This window comes from Natator depressus, chromosome 6, assembly GCF_965152275.1.
Source record: "Natator depressus isolate rNatDep1 chromosome 6, rNatDep2.hap1, whole genome shotgun sequence".
Taxonomy (NCBI): Eukaryota; Metazoa; Chordata; order Testudines; family Cheloniidae; genus Natator; species Natator depressus.
In genome coordinates, this window is record NC_134239.1 from 56,738,639 (window position 1) to 56,751,242 (window position 12,604).

A 12,604-nucleotide genomic window follows, 5' to 3' on the forward strand; every position below is an offset into this window, starting at 1 on the left:
AAGCACTCACTAGCTTTAAGTTTGCCTGTGGGGTATTGCCAGGGCTGGGTTTTGGCTGCTAACAATCTCTTTGTGTGGGGGTCGAGGCAGCAGTCCTGTGAGCTGCCACCTGTTGTTAATCTAGCCCCGGCTAATCCATTCTGCACTGTGTCAGCAGTTCAAAAGGGCACGGTTAGAATTTTTTGCCAACTTCAATTAATGTGAGATTTCGGAGGCCCCCTCTGATCGCATTTCATCTGTCATGAAGTCAGGAACAAAATAGACAGATTCCAGTTGGGAGGAGAGAAGAGAAGGAGTTTATTGCAAACAATAACAATAACAACAGCAACAACAGTTGGGTCTCCTCAGACAGGGCTGTGAGTAATTCAGTTCATTTTGACTCCTTTAAAAAAACATTGGCACCTAGATATTCCAACCCCTCCCACCTCACCCAAAAAAAAAAAAAAAAAAGTTCGAAGTGCAATAACTTACTCCCAAAACCATTCAAAAAGAACCAAGATGCAAAGCGGTTTGTTCTTTTTTTAATATTACACTGTAACAAACTCGTAATACATGTCTGTATAGGCAGTAAAATTGTATGGCACAAACCTCACATTGCAATATCTTTTCATGATTTTTTAGTCATTTTTTTCCTGAACTTTTTTTTTAATTTTATTTTTTTAATATATTCTACCCCAGGCTGTTAAGCTAAAGAAAAAAGTTGCGTTTATACAAGGTTACAATATTTTACAGCAAGGCCAATAATATTGATTGAGGTTTGTTTTCTTTCTTTCTCCTTCTCTCCCATTCTCTCTTTCAAACACTGCACACCTAAACTGATATATTATTATACATTGAAAACTGTCCTTCAAAATCAGTAGTATAAAAGTCCTAGCTCTATCTATGGATCTAGCTATGTGGGATTGGGTGGGTAATCATGTTACCAGCAAAGAGTTACTAGGGTATAAGGTCGGTCTTTCACCGCCCTGCAGTACCATCAGCAGAGTTGAAACTGGCTGAGTGAGTTTCAGGCTGATTCTGCCCCAGTTCCCATTTGGGTTTAATCCTTGATTCAATCTGTTTGCTTTTCGCTATGTCAGTCAGAACAGCAAAATAAACACAGTCCTGCACGGCCATTTGATTATTTTTGCAGCCCTTTCCAGGAAACTACCTTTTCGCCTTTGTTTGTTTTTAGAGTGTTTTACAACATACTGCGATGTCTGGGTGTATGCTGTCAAAAAGGAACACATGGAAAAGACCCCCCTGCCCCGGCACAGACACGCTCTACACTGTATGTACACATCTGTACAATGCACACTATCCAGATACACACTGACCACATACAGATACCGTGGTATGTACACACAACACACATTGCGTATGCATACGTGCAGGGCATTCATGCTTTACATACTGTACATATACAGTATGCATACAATGCGCACCCCTCCCACACATGTCTTGGAACATATGGACATAGTTACAAATGGATACATACATACACACACACACACTTTTCTCTCTTGTGTTTTATTATCTAGACACGACCGGCCAGACTCTAGCTCTAGGACAACAGGTCAAGCAAATTCTCCTTTGACTTGACATTTCTGCCCGCCGTTCCAGGGGACTAGCAATACAAGCGCCTGAGAGATGAGTCTCTGAATTCATAGCACATTTTTAAAGGAAACAACACAAGCACAGCAGCTGGCTTAAGGGCCTATGAGGAGCTTGGCCAAGAGGAGTTTTGGAGCCTGCTGGGTGGAGGGAAGCATGTCCTCTTGCCTCAGCACTCACCTACGCACACAGCCCAGTGGTCTCTTAAGATGCTTGTTCTGCAACTGCAGAGTGGCGTTTCATACCCTTTCAGAGACCTGCAAAGTCCATGTGACAGAGCTGGAGCAAATGCATCTCCACGCCCTCTAGAGTGGGATTAGGGTAAAGCGCAGCAGTTCTTGAAGTATGGTCTGTGGCAGCCCTTCCTGGTGACTGGCAGAGGACAGCAGTGCGCAAGCGAAGCAGTGGGGGGATGGGACTGGGGACCAAGGGTAATGAGTAAACATTTGCAAGTTGTTACAGAAGCGTTTCTACTCCCAACACAGCTGTTCTGCCAGGCACCTGGGTCGCGATCTACGCTCCGCTGCTTGTAAAACCAGCTCTGAAAACCAGGCTGCTGTTGCTCTCAGTTTTGCCCATTCCCATTTCCAAACCCCAATGTCCTCCCCCTCTTGCGTTTCTAACGATGGTGGAGCAAGGTGGTGGCTGCTGTTTACATCCCTCTTGGTGGCATGGCTGTATGGCCGCAGTCGCTGCTGTTCAGGGGAAAGTTTTGTAAATCGACTGCCTCTGGATACTAGCAGCAGGCACAGGGGACAGCAAACCCCCATTGCGGGCATTGGGCCGAGGCCCCAAGAGGAAGATGCTTCTCCTGCTCACTATCCACAGCTGTTGAAAATCCCCTCACCAGGTATTCTTGTTGTTAGTGCTGTTCCTGTAAAAGCTAGCCATTTCGGTCACGGGCCAGGGCTCTGGTATACGAGGAGCTGTGCAAACACAGACCAAAAAGCCAGTCCCTTCCCCAGAGAGCTCACTTGTGGGCTGGTGCCTTGTGTCTCGTGAACTATGGCAGGTGTGTTGTCCTTTCTAAAGGCATGGCCAGAGCAAAATCATCACAATGGCAAATTATAGTGCGGAGAAAAGCCCAAGATAAAGGACGTATTGACGGGATCATAAAGAGAATAAACGTGAATCTAAAGGTGCCATCCTGGCACCTCAATGCAGAGGAGGCGTGAAGACTCAGCAGTGCCATTACAATAATTAGGAAAGCAGAGTAATCTGCAGCTGGGCTAAAGGAAGCACTCGATTTTAAAATATTTGTTTTTCTAGTTAATTTAACAGTTGGGTAAAACACATTCTTAAATTAACTAAAAAAATTGCTTCAGCATAGTGCATAGACGCCTCTTTGCCTAGCTGCGAAAGTGATTTCTGATGTTTTCAAATGTCCGCACTCATTCTTTCAGCCTTACTTTGGGGCATCAACACTGGGGCCCTGTGCAGAAGTGACACGCAGATGGCAGCTGCCGTTGAGCGTGCGAGACTGAAACAGTGGCAGGTATTGCTTAACTAACGCGTGAACACGTCATTTGGGATGCCATGTCACATAGTCACTGTGTTTCGCTAGCTGAGGTCACAGAGCTGGGCACTATTGGTTGTTTTCAACAATGACTCTAAAGAATATGTTGTGTAAGGATTTTAGGGTAAGTGAAATTTGGGGCTGAACCACCCTGCTAATGTCATGTCTCTGCTATATGGAAAGAGTGGACAGTGCTCAGTCCCCTGCTGGATCGGGCCCAGTCCTACCTTGTGCTCCTCTAAAACTGCCTCCCTTATAACTGTCGAGATAACTCCCCCTAACAGCCCCACTCTCCCCCCCCCCACCCCCGGGAATATTTGTCTCTCACTAGAAATGTAGCTAAGAGCAGCTCGCCTCATGTGTCCCCACTCTGCGTGTAGTGCACGGGCGCTGCCTCCCGCTGGGGCTGTTTGTAGTTCCCCTATGAGAGGCAGCTTCTGCCTGACATATAAGTGAGGGAGCATGTTTGTTGCACTCTGCAGCCTTCAGCAGTAAATCATCGGCTAAGGCAGACACGTCCTGGGAACTGTCCCTACTTAGCCCAGGACCACCTCACTTTCAGTGACAGATGTGAGTCCATTTCAGGGGAGGGGGGGTGAGGGGAAGGGCATATGTTGGGCTAATGGGGGAGGAGAAGAACTGTACCATGTTCCCTTCACCCCCATGCCCCCCCCCCAACATCAAATTCCAGCTGAAATTTACAGGATAGGTTTGTTGTTCCCCCCCAAATCTAGCATCTCTTTAGCAAACTGCGTGAGATCAGGGCCATGTAGGAGAACACTGCTCCTTTTCCAAGGTCGGGGCTCTGCGGAGCCCCAGCTAGTATGGGGAGGATAGTGTAGTCAACAGTCCCTCCAACAGCTGCTTAGTTCAGGCCGCCTGGATTTAAAGAGCCTGTTGGTGACATTAAGTAGCTGAGAGCTAGGGAGCCAGAGTGAACCACCGGGTCTGTCTTTGTCCAACAGATTCAGTAAGGGATCCTCTTTATAGTCATCCCAGCTGGGTCCTGTCTCTTTTTTTCTCTACAGGGCAGTGGGTGGCAGAAGCACTTTTCAAATCACAGAGGGCTGCTCAGTCTGGCTGAGGGGGTTTGGAGTGGGCACTAGATCTGCCCCAGCATCACACTGGGGGCGTGGCTGTTAGATTTCTGCTTAAATAAGGTTATTTTAAAAGGTTTTTTTGTAAAACCAAGTAGCAATGGGCGGAGGAAATGAAAACAACAATCAACGCAAACCGGCTCTCGGGCAGGAGAAACGGAGGGTGAAAGTGACCAGACCAGCAATGTTGATGATGCAGAGTGAGGGGCGAAAACGAAATGAGCTGCAACAGTGGGGAAAAGTCAGTTTGGGCCCCAGTCCTTCCACTGGAGCCTCTGGCTCTGCACAAGCCCTTGGAGCCATCTACCTGGATTCTACTCCACGCTCTGGACCTTTAGAGGTTAAAAAATCCTTTCCATTTTTATTGGAGAAAGGAGCTTTTACTGACACTAGGTGGGGGGGGGGTTGTATTGTTTTTTTGTGGAAGAGGGAGTTAAAATGTGTGTGTTTGTTTTTTAACCTCGGCGTTATCTCTTTAAAACATACATGAAAAACTGGAGAAACTTTCAAGAAGGGCTTAAGTTCTCCCCTGTGCCTCTGTCTGATGTGGTAGGCAGCCTTGTTTCAGCAAGTTGAAAACGCACGCAGGGACCATCTGCCTAATCCAGCAGTTCTCAAACTGTGGGGTGAGACCTCAAAGTGGGTTGTGACCCTGTTCTAATGGGGTCACCAGGGCTGTATTAGACTTGCCCCCCACCCAAGGCTGAAGCCCTTAGGCTTTGGCGGCCCCCGCGGCGGTGGGGCTCAGGCAGGCTCAGGCTTCAGTCCCCACTCCTGGGGTTGTGTAGTAATTTTTGTTGTTAGAAGAGGGTTGCAATGAAGTTTGAGAACTGCTGGCTGATCATTAAGCTAATCTTCCACCCTGAGGCACAACTCCTGTTCATCCTTGGCTGACATAGACTCATTATTACACATGGACTTCTGGATACGTGCATGACACCTCCCTCACTGAGTGTGGGGGAAAGCTTCACTTAGAATTCTACTGACCCCAAAGACTTTTGAGGAAAAAAGAGACAGAAGTATTAGTTTCACTTAGTCTAATAAATACATGTGAATGTTAGATCTAATATAGGTGTATTATTTATATAGGGCACAGCAGTGTGCTAGGCAGTACATAAATAATAATATATACACATAGCCAGAAACCTGAATTTTGGAAGTAGTTTCTTTGGAGACAGTCCAACCATTATGAAACAAGACTCTGAAAAGAACCCTTAATACTCCCAAATGAACTGACTTCCTAGCACCCAGAGACAAGGAGTGGCAGTGTCTTTCATTGGACCAACTTCTGTGGGGGGGGAGAGACTTGTCTCTCCCCCCCCACAGAAGTTGGTCCAATGAAAGAACCTCACCCACGTTGTCTCTCTAATAGCCTGGGACGGACATGGCTACAACAACACTCCCTGTTGCCCCTAACATGCTGGGCCAAGTTCATCCTGATTTAATGCTCCGGAAGTTACTGGACTTGCACGTGGGATGAAATGAGCCTCCATGTCACGTGGGATAGGCAGGTCTGCCATAGCTCTTGTGACAAAGAGAGAGATGAAGCTATGATGCAGCTTCTCTTTCTCATGAGCCAAGGTGCCAAAGCCAGCTGCCCCTAGCCAATGCTGTTTAACATCATCTCTTGAGGCATGTGCATGTGTTACATATGCTGCCAGAATTACACCGTGCTGTTTCTAGTGCTGCTTCAAGCATCAATGGCTTTAAGCAATGGTGCAATGGGAGCTTCTGAGACTATCCCTGGCACCACAGACTCAATGGAAAGGTTGGGAAGAACTTGGCCTTGCAGGGGAAAACTCGTCCAACCGTTTACAGTTTAACTTTGAATAGTTAATGCAGCCCCAGGTAACAGGAAACAAATAGGAACCACAGAGAGAAATCAAGAAGTGCCATTGACTCAAAGGACACAGAGAGCCCAGGGAGGTTCTGCCCATCTGCACCCTGCTGACCAGCGTTTCAGAGGACGCACACTGGAGGCCACTGCCCCGCGACTGCATGCTGTTCCGTAGAGGATGGTGGTGAAGTGACAAGGCATCATTCCGTACATACGGACGTCAGGACAGCGGCTGCATGTGCGCGGGGGATTCCATCACACATGAAAGCCAACAAGCAGGGGGCGCATGCCAGCACTTGAGTTGTGATTCAAGGGAACCTCCCTTCTGCTACGAAGACCAACAGACCCATGCTGGGCAGGGCCCACATAGCAGCTGCACTTATACAGTTGCTAGCTGTAGGTAGATGCCAGTAACTGCTGACCCAATAAACACCTCCTAAAAGAGATGGAAGATTAAAGGCCTGCCTTTCCCTCCCTGCTGTGGACCTGTGCTTACAAACCAACTAATGCCAGCTATTTCCTAGATGGGGTGAAGGAACCTTAGCTTACTGGGTGCTAATCCCCCTCTGAGCACCTAAAAGGCAGAGAAGCTGCTATCTCCCTTAGTGAGCCTGAATGGAGGTGAGTGAAGTAGGGTGCAGCTGATTGTCTTAGCCTGTAACTTCAAGCTTTTCCAGCAATGGTGGTACTTAGCTCTGTAGGGAAAGACATGCCATCCCTTTCCCCATCCTCCCTTAGTGTCTCTGCAAGTCCTTGCTTCAGCTAAGCTTGTGCAACACGGAGAGGAACCAGGGCAGGAGTCAATGAGGGTAATTTCTCTTTCTTTTGGACCAAGATTCTCCCCCCAGCTCTATTGCAAACTCAAATCGCTAGTTGTGACTCCTGCTAAGAGGCCAAGAGTGATGGCCCTGCGGCCCCCCCCCCGCCACCGCCAGGAGGTGCCTCCTTGCTGGTGCCAGGCATCACCCCCCACACTTGTTGCCTGTATGGGACAGAATAAAATGGATTAGAAAAGACACTTCAACACATGGGTGGAGGGAGGGGGAAATCAACTGAAAATGATGGGCGGTTGATTGGAAAGTCCGCTCTGGCATGGGGAGAAAAATGCCCTGGTCATTGGCAAACGCAAGCATGACAGTGAAAGGGAAACGCCACCTGTTAGAAGAAAACACAAGTCTAGCTGGGATAGGAGCGATTCCGCCACTTCCTCTTATCCTGCTTGAGCACAGGAAGCTGGGAGCTCCCTGTGTGTACGTTTGAAACACTCCACTTACGGTAAGGTACGTGTTCGCTGTAGCTAAAAGTGCTGCATTCGGCTCCCCAAGGAGGCAATGGCTGTCTTGAGTCCAAGCGGATGGTGGGTTTTTTTGGTTGTCCCCGTTTGCTCTGTCAGTGTCTTGAGGGCGTTGGCTGCAGCCCTGTCATGTCGCCCAGGAGATGGCAGCACTGTGCTCCTTTGCCTTCATCCTCAGGGCCGCAATGCTGGAGGTTTTGCGGTCAGGCTCGCCGCTCAGCTCATAGCCATTGATGCCCGGGCTGATCCCAGCGGTGCCAAAGAGGCTGCCCATGTGAGTCTGTCCCACGTGGCTGCCAGGGCCGGAGACACTCAGGAACTCGGAGACACCACCAGCTGCATGGGGGTGTCCGTGGGGGGACATGCAGGAGGGTACTGTGTCACAGGGGACCACGCAGGCGGGCACGGGGGAGGCAGTGCCATTGTTGCCAATCCAGGATGGGTTCTGGATCTGAGGGAGGAAAAGGAACCACAGTGTTAGCTCCTGGGCAGCCCTGGAGATGGAAGAACTGGTACAGCACAGGGAGGAACAGTCCTGGCTTCTGTTGCCCCCATGGGCCTCCACCCTGACCCACAGGGGCCCCCTCTAGAGGGGAGAGGGACAGTCAGGGTCTGTGGCCCGTCAGTCTCCCAGCTGAGACCATTAGCAAGGGGGCCAGCTAATGCAAGCTGTGCTCTGGACACCGGGCCACCAGAAACTGGACTGAAAACCATCAGCCCATTTCACGAGGGCCCCAAACAGCCATTGCATGAGAACAACTTGCAACCTGGGCCAAGCTGGCCTAGATTTGAATAAAGACCTAGAGGGAAAATATTCTGTGTCTATTTCCAGTCCCCACAGCCCTTCATTTTAAACTCCACTTAATGTAGCTTGACATAATATACTGGGTACAGCCAGAAAATTGCTCCCATGACCCCGTATACACTGAGCACCTGCTGACCATTGGAATGGGTTAGCTTGAAAGAACATGTGAGCCATGGGAATGAAAGGGCTAAGAGCACAAGCAACATCGGCAGCCCTCTGGGGTCTGGCAGCTGCTGTTCCTGGGTTGGTTATGAGCACTTGGGACTGTCAATCCTGCTGGCCAGGTAATAGGGTTGAAAGAAGGCCCGTTAGCCACGAACTTGGTGTAGGTAACCCCCGAGCAAGGGAAAGGTGTAAGAGCAGAGGGGGAGAATTCTTAAATGTGTGTGGGGAGTAAATCCAGTTCTGTGTTAAGGAACATTTTCCAGAGACATTGGGTGGGCGTGTCTGGATTCATACAGAGCATCCCCCAGCCAGGAGACTCATGAGTGAAGGAGTGAGTGCCATATTAGCCCCAAAACCACCTGAGCTGAAGTTGGGCCATGCTGTTTTGCTCAGTGAATAGGGATACTGGCTAATCCCAAGATGCTTTACACCATGGGGATGGGTTCCTGGGTTTGGGGAGAGGCTGCTGAAGAGGAGAGGGCAGGGAGCACTGAGTGGTCCTCCTGAAGCACCCAGCCTGCTTCTGGGACATTTCCCTCCTGACCTGGCCTGTGGGAAAGGCTTGCCCCAGATTCTACACTTGCTGGGTCTGCCCTACCCAGGGAAGCAGCAGAGCCCAAGAAGTTAAGCCAGGTACTTCCTGCTGTGGAAGCCAGAAGCAGTCGTGTGCTGAAGGTGTGGCTGGTGAGGGAGCCGAGGTCACTGGGGAGAAGGTGCTAGGGAGCAACGCTTCTCAGCTGTCTAAAGTGCAGGCTAAGGAGCTGAGAGGGGCTCCCGTTGTGGTGCTAGGCAGGTGGTTTGCAGGGAGGAGGAGGGAAATGGGACCTGAGTCAACTCTCCTTCCTCCCTTCACCTGAGAAATTTGACGGACACGTCTTCAGGTTAAAATGGCAATATGACATAAGGTCTCAGATCAACAATGAAATGCAGAGGAATCCGCTCTATTGGCATCAAGTCCATTCCTAGCAGGCTGGTTGGTGAAAGTGCTCAGTCAAGTCATCCATGCAACCATGCAGTGTGCACGTCACACCAGGCATGGCACATGGGTGTGCTAATAATGCTAATTCAGTAGCTGTACTCTTTTATCACCACCTGGATCTTCCCTGGCCTCTTCCATCTTCCAACTTCCACAGAATTTCCTTATGAATTGACTAATGAACTTACCTTAGCTAGGGAGAGAAGCTTCCCTTTTTGTAACATAGGCATGAAATGATCAAACTGAAGGGGGGCGAGGTTGTGTTCATATGTCCAGAGATTTTTGTTCAAATTAAAGAGGGGGGTCAAATTAACCAGTGAATTGGTTAAGTGGAAGGCTCCGTAGACTTCAGATGCTATCTACATAAATCAGGAAGGCTTATCAAGTCAAGGGAAAGAACAATGACATCCTGAGCATTTGCTAGCAGGTTCATAGTTTTCAGAGGATTTCCCAGTGCAACTGACCCCAGTCTCAGAATTGGCTACTATTAGGTGCTATGGACTAGGTTCATCAGACAGCAGATCACTGTGCCTTTACTTATCTGCCAAGGCTTGAGTGCAGGGTATTTACCCTGTAACAAAGAATGACACCACAAATGCCTAAAGCAGCACAAGGAGGTCAGCTCTCTGCCCTGCTTTAGATGTTAGCACAGTCACTACTTGAGGCCAAGGAAAAGCAGAACCTAGAATGCTGGTTTATGCAGGGAAAAATGTTTGAGGTCATTCTTATGTCCCAGAGGATTGAGAGCACTCTAAAAACAAATCACACAGCCTCCATAGGAGGTACTGTCTGGGGATCCTCAGAGCATCCAGTAGATCTGCAAAGTCCTTTCCCAATGTGCACTGGGCTCCAGCTGAAACCTGCAATAGGTTCTCTGAGCTAGGCTTCTTTGGCTGTTCCACAGTCCTGGGCAGGAATACAGAAAGGCCATCACCAGGATATTACGTTCACCTTTAAGTAAAGGCCCTTACAAGGCACATCTCTTCTTGGGGAATTAATTACTTATTGGTACGACAGATTATGTTTAGAAGTTTAGCAATCCAGACCAGAAATTACTGCTCAAAGCCTGCAGGTCACATTTAGACCCAATGGAAAAGCGAGTGCAGCTCCACTGACGTCAGTGGACTAGCACCCATTCACACTAAATCTGACTGAGAGGCATTGAATCTAGTCGATAGGGCTGCAGACTGGGACTCAGGAGACTGGGGTTCTTCTTCTGCCCTACTGTGTGATGCTGAGCAAGCCATTTCACCTCTCTTCGCCTACGTTTTCCTGCCCGCCCCCTTTGCCTTCTCTAGTTAGACTGCCAGCACTTTAGGTCAGAGCTTGTTTCTTGTTGTATGACTATTCAGTTCCTTGCAATGCCATTGTAGCTGTATTAGACCTAGGATATTACAGAGATAAGGTGGGGGAAGTAATATCTTTTATTGGGCCCACTTCTGTTGGTGAAAAGGAAACTTTTGAGCTACACCAGGCCCTTCTTCAGGTCTGGGAAAGGTACGCAGAGCGTCACAGCTAAATACAAGGAGGAACAGCTTGTTTAGCATATTCTATGGCAAAGTGGCTTGTTAATACCCCTGTGGTCACTGGCCAGATTGTTGTAATAAGCCATAAATCCAGTGTTTTTATTAAGCCCGTGCTTTTTAGTGTCTAGCAAAGTTATGAAAATGTAGGTGCCCATGCTCGTCTTTTGAAGGTAATGTGCAGGTTTCCTTTGAGGACAAGGGTTGAGGGGTCAGATATGGAGTGATCACTTTGTGACAAGTGTGCACCCGTAGGTGTTATGTTGTTTTCATCCTTTATCATTTTTCTGTGTGAGTTCATGCAAGAGCATAGTGATGCTCTGGTTTTGCCAATGTAGTTTTTATTGTGGCATTTAGTCCATTGGATGAGGTACACCATGTGTTGTGATAGGCATAAGTAGGACCAATTAATCTTGATAGGTGTGTTGGGGAGGGGTGTTGATCATCAAAGCAGTGGAGATATGTCTACAAGTTTTGCATCTATTGTTATAGGAGGGTTTGGTGCTGCATTGAGTTTGTGGGTCCTGGGCTGTGAAGACCTTGCTTCTGATGATGAGTTTGGAGAGGCTGGGGGATTGTTTGAAGGCCAGAAGTGTGGATTAAGGAAAGAGTTCTTTCAGAATGTGGTTCCCATCGAGTATAGGTTGTAATTGTTTAATGATGCCCTGCATGGGTTCCAGTGTGGGGTGATAGGTGACAACGAGGGGTGTGCAGTCAGAGGTTGGTTTTTTTTCCGATATGGAAGCAGGTTCTCTTGGGGTATTTGGGTGGCCCATTCCATGATGCGATCTACTTCTCTGGTGGAGTGTCCTTGTTTTAAGGTAGGTATCCTGGACTTTCTCCTTGAAGCATATTCTGTGATATCTGAGGGCCTGTTTGTAGATAACAGATATCTTGGGGCCTTGGGGGTGGTTACTGGATCTGTGAAGGTAAGGATGGTGATCTGTGGGTTTCTTGTATGTAGTTGTCAGTAGGGTTCCATTGCTGAAGCTGATTGTGGTGTCCAGGAAGTTGATGCTGGTGCAGGAGTGAGTGTTCGAGAGAGAACTGAATAGATGGATGGTGGAAATCTATGAGGGAGCTTAGGTCTGTCCAGAGGATGACAATATTATTGACGTATCTCAGATATACCATTGATTTCACTGTGCATTTGTCCAGAAATTCTTCCTCAAAGTGGGCCATGAAGAGGTGGGCATATTGGGGAGCCACCCTAGTATCCATGGCTGTTCCCATCGTTTGGGAGCATACAGTTCCTGGCTCAGTTGGGCCCTGACCTTGGTGAGGGCCTCTAAGTACTAGTGTAATACAAATAGGTAATAAAGTGTTTGCAGCACTCCAGTATGCTTGTCGAAGAGACACAGGTGTGGTCAGCATGCAGTCTCTGGGACAGACCATTTCCCATTTGCTTGCCTTAATTTTTGCTTAGCATATGCAGGCTGGTTAGAGAGAGAAAAGGAAACCCCTGCTTGTGCCCCCCACTCCCCAGAAAGCAAAGTCAGATTCAAGTGTCCGGCCATCTGGGATCCTGAATCTTAATAATAAAACAAAATGATACTGCAGAAGAAGAGCAGTGTTTGGCAACGGGAGGCCCTTCCTTGGGGAATAGGTGTGTTGGGCGGGGGGGTAAGATGAAAGAATGCAACAAGAGAAGATCCAGATGGAGCGAGAGTGTGAAGAGCCCAACATTCCTCAGCAGGCAGCATCACTGGCTTCTGTTCCACTACTGACCTTTTACCTCCTGCAAAGTACATTTTTTTAGGCTGGGGGAGGAGGTGGTGAGGAGTGAGGGAGGCGATGA

The 12,604-nt window shown here is 48.5% G+C and overlaps 1 protein-coding gene across 1 annotated transcript in view; it reads right to left on the reverse strand.

Moving 5' to 3' along the window:
• Positions 1-7,112: 7,112 nt before the first annotated feature.
• The window catches only part of ALX4 (ALX homeobox 4), a 63,885-nt gene continuing 58,393 nt past the window's right edge, over positions 7,113-12,604 (reverse strand). Inside the window, exon 5 of the mRNA XM_074957008.1 lies at positions 7,113-7,788. Within this exon, the coding sequence (XP_074813109.1) occupies positions 7,465-7,788 (324 nt within the window). The 3' untranslated portion in view covers positions 7,113-7,464. The remainder of the gene's footprint in view (positions 7,789-12,604) is intronic.